This window comes from Ascidia mentula, chromosome 9 (assembly GCF_947561715.1).
Source record: "Ascidia mentula chromosome 9, kaAscMent1.1, whole genome shotgun sequence".
Taxonomy (NCBI): domain Eukaryota; kingdom Metazoa; phylum Chordata; class Ascidiacea; order Phlebobranchia; family Ascidiidae; genus Ascidia; species Ascidia mentula.
The window spans coordinates 12562210-12577109 of record NC_138574.1 but is presented as its reverse complement, the minus strand read 5'-3'; the positions used below and the strand labels follow the sequence as shown (position 1 = coordinate 12577109).

Below are 14900 nucleotides of genomic sequence, written 5' to 3'. Positions count from 1 at the left end.
TATAATTCGCACAGATTTCTGTTTTACACAGACTTATATGTGGGTCAAGTTTGGAAAAAACTTTGTGCCCCGGTGTAGTAGTATTTTCCGGGAAAGTCAGCACCGTGTTTCACAAAGAAGATGCTGCTTTTTTGTGGATAGATTGAACCATTGCATAAATTTCTATAGTCTTTCAAATGCGCAGAACCGTATGTTATTTTGAACATTCCGTCTTGAGGTTTGTTCTTTTGTCAGTCACTGTGAAACGAGCTTGAGATGAGTCCTAAGCATCCATCTTCTTCAAACAATATTACCAGGATATTTTGTTATATTTGTTATTTTTACTTAGTGTTTCTTACAAATTTATACACTTCTTCACACGCTACAATAGCATTCACGAACCTCACACCAATAAAAACTTGTTAAATAACATTGCGGTCAGTGAACATAGTGGAACAGCTTTGACCACGTGCAGCATCTGTGGGATGACGTCACTACGTGACAATGGTAATCAGAAGAAAGCAAATATATCAACAACGATGCAATAATTTCAAACCAACTGTATGTAGCGGCATGGAAGCATTAAGATACAATATACTAAAATCTCTTCGGACTAATCTCACAGCAAATATACAGAGAACACAAAAAAAATGATATTTTAAAAAACAAAACTGCAGACATTCGCGCATTACACAAGAAGCCGACAGTATTACAAAATGTTATAAATATCAATAGTGACAAAATTGCACAATAAGCGGTTATATGATGTAAGCGACAATAAGTATAGTGTGAGCTGTACAGAATATCACTCTCTTATTTCTCGTTATCGTATAGTTCTCACACATTGTAAGAACTAAAGCAGGAATGCCATGTAAAATCACACAGTAAAGATAAGTTATCTCCAGTCCAGTGTCCTTTAACATTTTCGGAAATACATGCACATGTATTCGAAGAGAAAACAATCAGTCGAAACCCTTCGGTTTAAACTTCAAACAATCCGCACGTTCTTTAAAATGACGTAACAATGCCTCACACAATGGCGATAGTTTGTGACTTATTCTGACTGCCCACTATCCCAGCTGTCACTACGTTCAGTTCTGTTGGTACCAGGGGATGCTGGCCTATTTGTTCTTGGTTTCCATTTTCTTAGAAAGCTGTTGGCATTTATTAGTTTCTTTAGCTTGTTCCGCATTGCTGGGATTCGCGAAAAGTACAGGAACGGGTTAAGTAGTGAGTTGAGTGTTGTAATCTGAAGAAAAGGCATTCGGTAAGTTTGAAGTACGTAACTGAATGCACTTTCTAATGAATGTACATGCAAGAAAGAGTTACCACATGGTTTGCTATATATCTATGTTAAAATAGTGATAAACCAAGTGGTACCAGCTCGCCAGGCAAACTCTTTAACCCATTATTATGTTATATACTACTATATTCTGTATAATCAAATTATTTAACCTGCAAAAGGATGTTGAAAATTTCTTTCAGCTTTCTGTCGTTGTTGGCGTAGGTGTACAATATAAACACCATGAGCGGACACGTTGTGACCACGAACACCGTCATAATAATGAACATGGATCTCATCACTCGAACATCTCGCCTCCTGTTGGCGCTGCTGCGCTGCCGTCTTCTGCTTTGGGTCAATCGCCTTATTCTGCCGATTACGCTTTGGGTAATGGACTGGCGCCTTTGGCCGTTCTGCTTCAGGGCCAAACTTTTGGGTCTAAGTTTAACCTTTGGTTCTTCAAGGACGTTTGGTTTTGGGCTGGTGGGCGTGGGGGGTTCGTTGGCCCGATAAAAAACTGGGTTGCCAAATCCTGGAGATATAGGAGTGGGAGGTGGGGCGTGTAACTTGTTATGGGACTTTTTAGTGGGAGGATTATGAGCTTCAAACACATTGTCGATTTCCTCAACAACGCGCGTCTCATCAGAGTTAGAATTCGTGTTTTCTTGACTCAAACTATTGCTAAAAGTGTCGAACTGGAACGCGTTGTTGCGTGTGCCCTCATTGGTGCTGCTCCATCCAGCGGCTTTTGCCTTATTCGAGGTTAAAGAGCTTGGAGTTGTGGGCGAAAGGCTTTTGTCCGCTGTGGGAGTCAGCTGGGTGTTCAGACTCCCGCTGGAAGCCTTGCGACTGTTCGCCATTGAACTTTGTAGCTTTTTTGACTGCTTATGTATTCCGTAGAACATGACTACGTAGAGAATCATCGTGATGATGAATGCTAAGCAGGAGAAAAAACTGGCGAGGAAGAGCTGGAGTGATTTTACAGGTGGCAGGTTTTGGGAGCAAGAGGGGTCGAAGCAATACATCGCATCCGAGTTAATGTTGTGGATTCTGTAAAAAAAAATTCCATTACGGTTTGTTTGAATTCAAATTCCCCCCAGTATAAGTCATATTGTGTCGGGTTTCAACACAAGACTTGGTAGTTTTGCTGAGTTGGCAGTTTTGATTTTATGTGTTTGAAAAACGCACCAAGCCGAACGGTATCAGTTTTAACACAAGTTGTTTTTCAACATGGCTGAAATAAACTTGCACGTACGCCAATCAAAAACTTGACTATCATTGGTTAATTGCTATACTGCTAATAATAATGCTAATTACGGGACGCAAGATAACTACGAAGGGTACAGTGTTACTCAGTCAGTCATACAGTAAATTTATGAACCCCAGGGATGACTCACAAAATTTACATCGGAAATTTGGAAACTCTAGAGGAAGTTGTATAACACGCAAGAGAGGAAGATCGCTATAGTATATTATAACACTGGAATAAAAAACGCTGCATTGACAGACAAGAGGATTGCCTTGAGATTGATACTTATTCATTACCCACGTGTTTTATCTGGCGAATGCTTGACTCTCTGCTCGACAAAATATTGCCATTTATGCGTCACGATGAGTTTTTGGACAGAAACCGCATCCCTACAGAAAATATAATATCCGCCCATGCCGATATCACGGCCGCGAAAGGAACTTTGGTCGCTCTTAGAATGAACCTAATGCGGAAATAGAATGCGCAGGCAAATTATGCCGATTCAGAATTCCACGAACTCTTTGTAATTAAATTTGCAAATCTTTTTGACCAGCCAGAAACAAAACCAATTTTGAGCGTTGCGGTTGTTACAACTCCCCAAATGTTTGTACATAAAAAAATTAAGTTCCAAAGTAGCCTACCTATCATCAGCGTGTCTTTGCTGATACTCTATAATACTTCCATGACAACATAGCGTAAACCTTTTCAACAGCATATTGATGGTATTACTATTCAAAATATTTACCTGCAGTCGCAAAGACTCACACATGACCATCCCGACATCGGGGCCACCACTTGTATCATTGCGGGGAATACCCACATAAAAACAATCGCTCCCACAGTTCGTCGCTTTGTGAAAATGGTTTTGTATCTAAAAAAGTCGAATTGAAACATAAGCCAAGAATGCAACCTATTGGACCATGCTGGTATTATACCATTTGTCTGCTTTTAGCAAACTTGTACTTAAAACTCTGAGTTTTCCAAAATTATGTGATAATTTCAAACAAGTACAACACATATGGAACAGAATGCATTTCTCATCACTTATCACTTCACCCGCAATTCGCCTTGCAAAAACCATTTCAACGATTGCATTTGAAATTATAGATAAGAGGTCGACAACCCTTTTGCACGCAGTGTGTCAGTTTACAATTTATATCACATGGCCGACTATTCGCGCCAAAACCTCTTCGTCCGTAGAAAGGGCTTTTACATTAATCAGTGTTTGGATATGAACTTGTATTTACTTGGCTTGCAATGATTAATCATCTTGCAAGCCAATCGAGGGATTCGTTCCAGCATAAACGCACTAATTTTAGGGCGTGTTCGTATATTCGTCGGGGTTATGATTTTGGGTCGCACCAGATACCGAAATTATAAAACCGGAGCAACATCCAAAGTTAGATCACATGTGATTTGTTCTGATGCCAAACGTGATGTGACTAAATTGCTTGCAAAATTTCGCGCACGTAGCAAGAAACAGTTGATATACTTTAACAATTATGATCGCCATCAATGTAGCGAATTTTTTTTACACCTAGAGGCATAAGAACAACATATTTGATATAATTAATTGGCCAAGTGACACGTTATTCAACGAAGTGTAATGCAAGCAACCCTCATTTGCCAAAACTGCATTTTTGACCCAACTTCTTCCCAAACAGGGGTCGCGACTAATTTTTTGAGAAGGGGATAGTTTATAAATTTCACATAAATTATAACATTAACTGTACTAAGTCACAATCTGCGCCTCTAGACACGAATGATAGACCACTATACAAGCTCGTAAAGTTTTTTAGCAGCTTCGTTAAAATTACTGTTCAACAAAATATCAAAAGTTAAACGACTGTCAATTATATGTTGGTCGTGGAATATTTTAATTGATTTAAAAAGAGCCCCAAGGAATAAAGTTTGGGAAGGCCTGCTTTACCTGACAGTATGAAGTATCAGCAGGTATCGGTCAAATGCAATCATCATCAAACCCTGAAACGAAGCTATCACAGCAACGATGCTAATTCCATACAGAAACACCTGCAACAAACAATAATGATAAGATTTCTTGACGGATGAGGATTACAGCATTGTCGACATGTTGAAATAATGACTGTGAAGTATAAGTTAAAAAATTATTTTGTATTTTGGATGAGTAGTATTGATTGTTATGACTCAACAATGGTTTGACGTCACGTAAATGCTGCAGGTAAAGATTACCCGTAAATGCACTGGGAATTTTGCAATTAAACGCGTTTAGGGAAAAAACGGGAAAAAATTTACGGCAAGGCAAAGCAGAAGTTGTCGAAGAACGTAAGTACCAAGCACCATTAACGAAAATTTTGGATTTACGTTTGGATAAAGAACACGTCTAGAATTAACGCAACTGGCGCAGCTTTGGTGTTCTTCTTTAATAGCATGTTTTAGTAAAGAACTGTAAACCACTTGAATCTGAACACAAATGACAGCTTTGGTGTTTCCCAATTCGACAAATCCACCACGCATTTCAAAATGTTACTTCAACCCTATTGACCTCACATAGCTGTATACGTCCACAAGATGACGTCATGTAAGTAAGTGACCCACTTGTGCGTGATTCACGTCCTTTACAAGAAGATAGAGGTTCAATTGCGATTGCCTGACACGCGGTAACTATCATTAAACGCCTATTTATGCGACAACATTGATTGGCACAAATAGTGTGTAACTTGTAGAACGGGCCTTCTGGCAATATTTGTAACATAAAGTCGCTATTGCGAAGCTTTCTAAAATTTGTGTCACAGTTCCAGAAGAGCTCCTCCCACAAAAATGTTCGATTTTTCAAAAGGGTTATGAAACAGTTTTTTTTAACTATGTTTCCATATATCTGTTGCCAATCGCCTTAAAAATGTTTTAAATACTAACCTTCACAGTAAGTGTGACTGAGAATTGCAAAATCTCAGCTACTCCATACCAGAAAAACACAGTAAGACCGATGCAGAGATCCGCAACAGCGAGATGGAAAAGCAACCAATAGAGTGGGGTGAACTTTTTTGCAGGGTACCGCAAAATCACAAATATGACGAGTGAGTTGCCTGCAAAAAAGGTATATTTTAAACGTGGGCTAATGGGTTTTAGGTATAAATCCTAATGGGTTTACATCTGCATTAATCTATATTTCATTCAAAGCTAAGGAAAAAGACCGAATTATGTTTTTAAACTTAAATTGAGTTTCAAGTCAGACATGTTTTTGAAACATGATGCAAAATGGCTCTTCTGGCATTAATATTGATTTGTCGCGACGTTTTGGTTGTCATACAACCCCTTATTTCAGGATGTAACTTAATTCTCAAAAAGGAGAATGTTATACCACGAACACGCCTGACAACATCAGTAATCTTCAAAAGAAATAATATGTTCCCACCTGCTATAATGATTAGTCCGACGATCAACGTAATGACGTTCACAACAAGTGAAATTTCCTGGGCGAAGATGCAAATATCAGGATCCCCTTCTAACCCACGGGTTGAGTTCGCAAATTCGGTTTGAAATTCCGTGCCCGTGACGACAGTGTTGTTTACGACCATGCTTAAACGTTCCTATAGGTTTCCACTGTCGGTGTGACACTACATACATTGAACAACGTCAACTAAGTTACTGATCGTTGCAAATTCAAGCGAAAATTCAAACAGATGATATTGTATAATACTGGATATAATTTACAAATGGCGAAACACATGAAAGCTATTTCTATCAATTTCAGGTTATAAATATGCATGTTTCTTATTTTAAGCGAAAACTTCTAGCAGTACACAGTATTCAGGTACCTTCCCTCAACACTTAAAACAACAGGTTTACACAATTCCTTGCAATAGTCTGCCATTTGCAAAATTACTTTGTCAAGTTTCTTTGAAGAAACCCGTCTAAACTCTTACGTACCAACCATAAGCCTTTACTAATACCTCTCGTGAAACTAAGTGCATTTGCAACAAATAATGCAACATCTATTTCCAAAACAACGTTCCGCCCACTGTAGTCTTTGCCCTCATAATGATTGTTTCGACCAGTTTGTAAATAACACGTGATTCACTACACATTAGTCAGAGATTCACGCGACAAGTATATTGTTAGCTCGAGCCTTACACCTTATATACTCCTCACACCCTCGACGTTCCACTACACTGCAAGACCAATATGTTGCAACTTGCCTACTTGCAAAACGATCATCATATACTTGCAAAAAATGCAAGTTGATCATAATGTGTAACATTTAATTACTTTAAGTCGATAAGATGATGTCACAAAATGATCCATCTACAATTGCACGATCCATCTTTTTTAAATAATAACTCATTTTACACCAACGACACTTGATGCATACCAGCATACTTTTGAATCAATTTCCACACTTTCGTTTCCGAAAAACGCTCACCAATCCCATTACCTCACCAGTTATATTCTAAGAGAACAACGCACGGTTACAAAACAGCCTATTTATCAGTAACTAAATTAGCCTTGTTTCAGAATGACGAAGAGGGGAAGCGATGAGTTTTTTCCGTTTGCCCACGCTTCACGCGAACCGTACCAAAGAATGCCGTGTATGTGATGTAAAAAACGCCCCCACGCGTTTCCAGAATTTCCCTGGAAATTTGGGCCATAGGCATGCTAAGTGCGCAGGAGCCGACAAAATATCGTGACGTGAACCATGCTTCCAAATATGGCAAGCAACTAACGAGATTTAGAGCACATGATAGTTGTGACGACAGTAATATTGATTTAATTAATATTTTGTCGGAAGCGCTTGCTTCGGTCATCACAACTAAAAGTGTTTGTAGGAAGACAAAACGCGTGTCATTGTATAGTGGTTTCCTAACTAGGGTCCGAAGGTCCTCAGTGACCTATCGAGGGGTCCATAAGACATAAATACTTTTCGCTGCCGACTCCTCAATCAGTTCATTTTGTATAGGGGACATCACCTAAAAATAGGTCTTACGAGGAGGGGCTCAAAGAGACCTAAACAAGTTGAGAAGCCCTGGTATAGTGATTGTCAAATTACTAATTTTAATATTGTTTTGTGTTTTGTGCTTTTTTACGATTTATGAAACGCTGTTTCCGCTTTCAACAAACATTTTGTCTAAAAAGAACGAACGCGTGAGAGTCACACTCACTGACAGTAAGTAAACAAAATTCGGTGACAGTTGCTACAGAAGAAAAAAATTGTCCCGCATGGCAAGCGCTTATAAAATGACAAATGGTCTCTAGCGGTTTGGTTTTTGTCAACCCCGCGGCATACAATGTAGAATTTGTGATCCACGAAAAGTGTATTGGACTTCCCCAAAGCGCCTTTGAAAATATGCTTCATTGAAGAGTGATATAGCGCACCAACATTTAATTTCTTTACCTCGGTGCCAAGTCAAACGAGTCTTGCATTACTGGAAAACCCCAATCCTTAATTAGGCGTGTTTAAATTACGCCTGCCACCTAACGAGCGCAAAAAACAAAGAAGCTTAACGCTGAGAGGCGTGATCGTGCTGTTTTTTTCTATTCGCAGCGTCTATCGTCATGAGCTTATGCGATTACTACTGATCCAAATCAATGTAACAACTGTTTACGATTGAGTTTTACACAGGCCAATTTCACAACAAAAGCAAAAATTCAGATTTGCCGTCTACACGCTTCACCAGACGACACCTTTACACGTCGGCCGGTGAATACGTGCGCGAATATTTATTGGACAAGAATAGCCTCGCCAAAGAGGTAAACAGTGCGCTCAAGGCCTCACGAACTCAACGTTTTCACCATGGTGGCAACGACAAAACACATGAAAATAGACGCGGCTACGCCTGCCAGGGGATGCCGGGGACTTTCCACCACTTCGCCTTTCTGGGAATGCTCTCCGCTTCGCGTTACAAACTGTTCGGAATATGAGTAGAGTTCCCTTGCTGACTCACTGCCACCTTTGTTCCCAGGTCTGCAAAAACAAACACGGTTGAAGCGGCGTTTGGTTAATGGCGTTGTGTGTAAAGGAAGCTTCCGTGAATGGCTTTCCAAGCTTCTGAAGTGCGTTGTTTTTACCGGCTTCGAGCGGTATTGAGTTTCAGATCAAAAATTTAGGCAGATTAGGAGAAAACGACTTGGCAAAAAAGAAAAAACATGTAATACTATTCTTGGTTTAAAATTACAATATAAAATGACCTCGTGTCGAAAACGCAGTTTTAGTTTCAAGAAAACATGTTTCGCTAAACAACATCATCGGTTCAAATATTCGTGGTGGTTTACGAAAGTTTATGTTAGATGTATCAACGTGTGATTCACGGTGTCTTTCCAAAACGTACAAACGATATTACAGTCTAGAACACTTTTTTTTATATCTTCTGACAAAACAAGCAGGACCGGTCTTTGTACCATTGACCAAATATACCTAGACCCTGAAATTTCCTTGGACCAACCCTGTCAGTAAGGTATCGCTGGCTTAGATATTTAATTTTTCGAACCAATAGTTGTTTCATGCGATTTTTGGTGTTCATTAGGACTTTGTGATCCGTTGTTTTCGAAAAAACGTTTCAAGACAGAGGATAATCCATAACTTATGCACACCAGGTAGTGAAAAATGAAACCAACACACTTAGGGAAACTTACAGTCCATTGTTTGCGTTGACAGACTCTGGATTCGTTTTCGCAACGAACGGCCAATCAGTGACGTCCACATCCCGAACACTTCCGAAGAAATCCGAGATGAGAGTTTCGGAAGCTGGACGGGTGAATAGTTCAGTGGAGACCCCGGGAGTGGAGATGCATTGGCTTGGTGGACAGACTTTGAACTGCAAAAACGACGGGACATAGGGTTACTTTTCTGAATAGCTGTTTTTTTAACAATATATGTTGGTTTACAAGATTGTAAGTGTATTACGAACTAAAACGTGCTGCGGTGGTTACTCCACCATAGGCTGATCGACATTTCCGAGTGTTGTTGATCAAACGTGCTAGAAACCATCAAGGTCTGTGATCAAGTCACGTCGCCATATTTCTTTATTTGCAACAACAAGTTCTCGCCAACATCCCGTACAACACAGCAATAATTTTCTCATCAAATTACCGTCAATTCGTCGATTTGAATCAAATTTTCGGCGCGTATTAGGGTTCATAAAGAAACCGCGCCCCGGGCTCCACTATGTTCCCGCTCAGTGCGGTAGGCACAGCGATTTGGGAGGAAGGCAGTAAGCGCATCACGGCAAGACATTTACGTCGCAATGACGCACGTACCGACGCGGCGGGCCCTTAAATAGCCATTGGGGGGAAGATGTTTTCGCGGGAACGTCAAGGTCAGGCAAGGTCAAGCGCAGAAAGGCAAACAACACGTGTGCGGAGTGCGAAATACGGAGGCGGGCGTTGCGTGCGAATTTCCCAAGGTCTGGGCCACAATCTCCATGCGTGGGCAACAACTATACGGTGATAAAGCGACTGTCTAAGACCAAAAGGTTTCCATTTTCACAGGCAAGTTGGGCGTGTCATGGAACTGTTGTCACAGGTGGGCAGGTCAGGTTTGGGTCAGTGCTGGCAAGTCGGTACTAGTGCGACGGTTAAAATGAAGGCCATCAATCTTACATTTACCATTTTATTGGCAGCAATCACGTTAGCCATATTTATCTGCACACTATAAAACGTTAAAATAAGTATTACTTCTGTTACACGGAAGTATTTTGTGCTGCAGCATGACAAGACTGAATCGTCTCAATGTGAAGGCCTTTATTTGGCGACTTCAGCTATCGTAAATGGGCCATTAGGTTCACTGTCGGCCTCGTGATACATTACCGGGCAATTTCCCTGCGACATTAAAAACTTTTAAATCTGAAAGCAAAATAAATTGTCAAACAAAACACATCGACCCCAGCAACTACTTTCGGTTCTTCACTGGAAGAGATTTAGTCGAACAGTCAATAAAGCGTGAAAATTGTGCGTGCTTCGTTGCCAACTTCTCAAGGTGAGAAAAGAAATGGGTATTTTTCACCGTTCAACGAACATAGAGAAAAAATGCAACAACGATCCATTTTCAAAAGGTAGAAAATTTACGAAAGTTGTTGATATCATAACAAACAATCAAGAAAACGTTCGCAATTATGTTTATAATGTGTAAGATGGTTGCAGGACAGAAAATGAGATGCAGCAATGCAGAAAACAACTAACAATTTCGAACTGAATGTCTGTCGGCGTGGAACAGCGTTAACGTTGCGCAACGAAGCCGCAGTTTCGCTTTACAAGGAACAGCGCCTCACTTTTTCGGCGGTTTCGGATAGAAAAGCTTTCTCCAATCTGTATCACGTCACAAAGAAACCATCGAGGAAGCCGCGAGAGCCGAGGGCTTGTCGAAGGGGGAAAGACAAAACGATTAGCGGACTAAGATTTGATCTAAACACGGTCTGGGCGACTTGAAAACAAGCAAACAAATCGAAATTTCTCCACACTTTGACAGTTTACTGGGAAAAGGCGCACGGCCCAAGATTTACGTGAACATGTTTATTCGACTAGAAAATCGGAATTTAATCTTTGTTCCAAGAACAGCATTCTCTGTGGGAGTTTATTAATATGGTTTTGTGCGTGTTTGTGACCAACATATTAGGTGACAGGGGTGTAATATGATTTTTATTTGAAAGCTTTTAATAACTTAAGCCCGACAAAGCTGCTATTGACTGAAGAGCCGAATATACTTTTTGATCATTATTTTTCCTCTACATACTGGAAGATTGGGTTTGTAAGTTTTAAATCCAGGTGACCAAGGTACTTCTTGATAAACAACGTCAAAAATTGTGACAGGGAAGTTGCTTTGGTTGCCCCCTGGGACTGTTTTTGCTATCCTATAGGACATAAGATCCTCCTGGAGGCTCCTGAGATCCTTGCTGTGTCTTGTCCGATGCAGTTGCAATCAATTTTTTACCAGTAGATCTTCATGGGTCACCGACCACAGGTATTGTTGTGGACAAACAAGCAAATCACTTAGTATGGGTATTAATGTTGATGCCCTTCAAAACTTGAATTTGGGGATTTATTACTGATATGGGGCCTTAACAAATAAACTAAGATGTTAACGTTGTAGAACCATCACGTAAAAGCCTACAACACAGAATCTTAACCGGTAACAACCTCTGCAAAGCAACTAGTCTATTTTTTGCCTATGGAAGATGGCAACCCTATCCCCATAACCAACAAGCAGTTGGATGCCAAAAGTGTCGCAACTGTGTCTCTGGAACCTCCATCACCATTTTCCTCATCAGTTTCGGTCGCGTAAACAAACGGATCGAAACAATCCAATCGCGATTGATCGTCTTCTAGCTATCGACAAGGAAGCACAGCGTCGCGATTCATACGCGAAGGGATATTTCGGGAAGCTCGATGCCGCGAGGAGATCACGAAAGGGTTTTTCCGATTCACGGCGACCAAACCGTTTGTCACCATAGGTTTAGTAGCGACGTTTGCTTGTCTAAACCGATAAAATCGTGCGAATTTCACAGGTTGTTGTCGCGCACACACCAAGGTCGTTTGCAAGAACCGTGCCTTCGCAGAAGAAACAAATTCAAGGCAAAACTTCCTCTTCTTTCTATGTAGAACCCTCGTACATGTACGTAAAGGTTCCGATTATGGCTCATATAAGCGATTAAATCGTAGTTAAAAGTGCTGCATTTTTAAGGAGCAAATTAATCATGGTTCGTACTTAATGGGGTGTAATGTAAACAGGCGTGCTTGCCACTTTGATGAGTTTTAACATGGCAATTTATATCAGGACAATATGGTAAAACTTACCAACTGTGCCATTGTCTTCTTGCTTCCTGGGCTAACTCGTTCCAAGAACTCCAGCAAATAGTAAGTATAACGATCGATGATAAAAACTCCTATAGCAGGGTCCACGTGGTGCTGAAACACAACAATTGTGACGTCACAAACGCAGTTTTGTATGTTTAATGTGAGGAGACGTGACGTAATGCCCGTAAGTTTAACATGTTTGTTGGTGTACTGTCTTAGACATTGTTGTTGCTAGGAAACACACAGTATTTTGGCTACAGCGAGCTTTGCTGGTTGCGCTGTTTCGCAGTCAAACGCGGTTCAATCCGAACCAGGAAAAGATTGCAAACCACATCCCGAGCGTGGTCTAAACGACAGTCTTGCTATATTTTCGGTTTCCACTTGGTTTTTCAATAGCGGCGATCCAAAATGCCACAGCCGTCTTGACTTTTTTAACATCGGGAAGACAAAATATCACGGAAAATCGTTTATGTTTGGATAAGGCTAGTAGGGCCAATCTTAAGTCCCAGGTCCACAGAAGCAGTTTTGCACGATTTTCTTTTTTCTTTATGCATTATACCCCCCAAGTAAGCATGCTATTGTAAATACATACCGACAGCGAGTCCTCTCCGATCTGGCTGCTGGCAATTGCCATAATGTTGGGCGAGTAAAACCGTTTGTACATAGACACGGCTTGACATGTGTCGATAATAAACAGCAGCTCGTGGTATCTGATGAAATAGAATCACAGGCTTAGAGCTATTTTGAGTACGAAAATTTGTGAAGATTGTCACGTGGATGTGATAAGGTTTGAAAAAGTGGACGAGCCATCACATTAATGTGGGTTAAGTTTAACAGATTATGGCAACTTTTATGTTTTAACATTTAAGGTTTTGGCTTGACAAAATTAACCACGCACCGAAGTGTGCCTGACAACTTATACTGTAAATCACCACAACATCAGCTTTAAATATCTTTGTATGCTCAATAAACAGCAAAGGAGCAAGGAAGGCGAAACGACTGTGGTGCAACGCAAACAGCTGGATATTACAGATTGGAAAACACCCAGTAATGAAATGTTAATGAAGCAAAGTTGAACAAACCTCCTGCGCTGCCACATCTGTTCGAAAGCGTCGGCCAACTCAATATTCGAGATTTCTTCGGCGTCTTGGAACTTTAAGAAGTCCTCCCCTCCATGACCTGTGAAATAGAAGGATCGGTCGTGTCTTTTTTTGGTGGATTTAAAGATAAAACGTAAAAATGCCAAATTCATTTTTAAATGTTGCAATCGGTTTTGGTCTAGTCTGACGTTGGACTAATCTTATTTCACCGGTTCAAAAGTAGTCTCTTGATTCGCTGGTGTGGGAGATATTGTAAGGTTTTTAGAGCTAGAACAGGATGTCGGTTGAATTTGAACCCCCCACGTGAAGTTGTCGTGACGTATTAGGCCAACGGTGGCCGCTTTGCTTGTTTGGGTACAAAATCGCTGATACCAACAGCTGCCAGCTGGTCACGTGTAGGGAGTGTATGCGCATGTTTGCCAGCAAAGTTGCTGAGCTTTTCTTTTGGCTTCAAGAAGTTTCGCTTACGCAGGTTAAATATTGGCTGGCTGTGTTCGTCGCATGGGCATTATGTGCATATTGATCAGTGTTTCCCAACCGGTGGTACCGACCTCATTCCAGGTGGTATGCGAGCATCTTTGCGTAATTTGCGGATATAGTTCGAATTTAAAAAATCGTAAGTGTATTAAACATTTTTGTTACTTCATCCACTAGGTTACTTTGTGACACTCAACTAGGTGGTATTCGTCGAAATTGTTTTACCTCCAAGTGGTACGCAACCACAAAAAGGTTGGGAATCATTGATATAGAGGTTAACCTGTTGCGCCTTCTAGACAACTGATGTCACTTATGTAATTGTTTGTTGGGGAAAGTCGTGACCGCTGAAGTATGAACGTAACGTAAGTAGGTTACATAACATGAAGGGAGATATACCTGTCTCGTTAACCAGTTGCTTTAAAAACCACATCCTACCACACATTGCAAGAAGAACACAAAAAACGCGCATAAATCGTTTACACAAACACACACGCGCACAGGGAACTATTCATCCTTAACGCGAAATACACAACAATGGACGATTCTCAGTGCAGACAGATAAAAGCCCAATTATTACGAAACAAGCGAGCATTATGTCGTCGGACGCGTTCTTGGAGAAGGGACTGTTTTTCCACGGAGACGGAGAAACAAATCGGCGAGTACTGATAATAGGAAGCCGGTAGATTTGTGTTTTCCGAGAGGTCCTTTGCGGGCGACAAAACGCTCGACTCGTTACGGACGGCAATGTTTTGAACAAAGAGGCTTCTGCTGCTGTGTCGCCGTAAACAAATGGGGCAAAAAAATACAGGAATAAGCACGCAATCGGTTGATGACGTCACTATGACACGTTTATTATGACATCTTAACCGAGGTAAGTTCATTATTTTGTCGCACTACACTTTCAAGTACAAGGAATAAACAGGATAATTTTTCGCACATCCTTTTCAGCATACCTGGATCAAGCTATCCACGTTTTTTGTGCAAATTTAACCGTTGGCCGTTACGGCTTTATTTGGCGGGAAATTCCCAAACTCTCTCCGATTTTCAA

At 40.7% G+C, this 14900-nt stretch overlaps 2 protein-coding genes across 2 annotated transcripts in view; both read right to left on the bottom strand.

Annotated features, from left to right (window-relative positions):
* Positions 1-418: 418 nt before the first annotated feature.
* Positions 419-6097, bottom strand: LOC145914046 (uncharacterized). Its single transcript, XM_083001824.1, has 6 exons — positions 5905-6097; positions 5406-5575; positions 4441-4541; positions 3256-3381; positions 1435-2311; positions 419-1228 (listed from the first exon to the last, which is right to left on the bottom strand). The coding sequence occupies exons 1-6, from the start codon at positions 6065-6067 to the stop codon at positions 1034-1036; spliced, it is 1632 nt and encodes a 543-aa protein (XP_082857950.1). The 5' UTR covers positions 6068-6097; the 3' UTR covers positions 419-1033.
* A 2037-nt stretch (positions 6098-8134) lies between these two features.
* LOC145913058 (GPI-anchor transamidase-like) overlaps positions 8135-14900 on the bottom strand; it is a 35881-nt gene continuing 29115 nt past the window's right edge. The window contains exons 7-11 of the mRNA XM_083000578.1: positions 13358-13454; positions 12868-12985; positions 12276-12386; positions 9120-9301; positions 8135-8451 (exon numbers count right to left, since the gene is read on the bottom strand). Coding sequence (XP_082856704.1) covers positions 8259-8451; positions 9120-9301; positions 12276-12386; positions 12868-12985; positions 13358-13454 — 701 coding nt within the window. The 3' untranslated portion in view covers positions 8135-8258. The remainder of the gene's footprint in view (positions 8452-9119; positions 9302-12275; positions 12387-12867; positions 12986-13357; positions 13455-14900) is intronic.

What these genes read in the sequence shown, in the direction of transcription:
- LOC145914046 (XM_083001824.1), bottom strand. Translation starts at nt 6,067, where the DNA reads ATGGTCGTAAACAACACTGTCGTCACGGGCACGGAATTTCAAACCGAA. An exon ending in CAGTCACACTTACTGTGAAG is followed by an intron (nt 4,542 to 5,405) that starts GTTAGTATTTAA and finishes TGTTTGTTGCAG; the next exon opens with GTGTTTCTGTATGGAATTAG. An exon ending in TTTTCAACATCCTTTTGCAG is followed by an intron (nt 1,229 to 1,434) that starts GTTAAATAATTT and finishes CCTTTTCTTCAG; the next exon opens with ATTACAACACTCAACTCACT.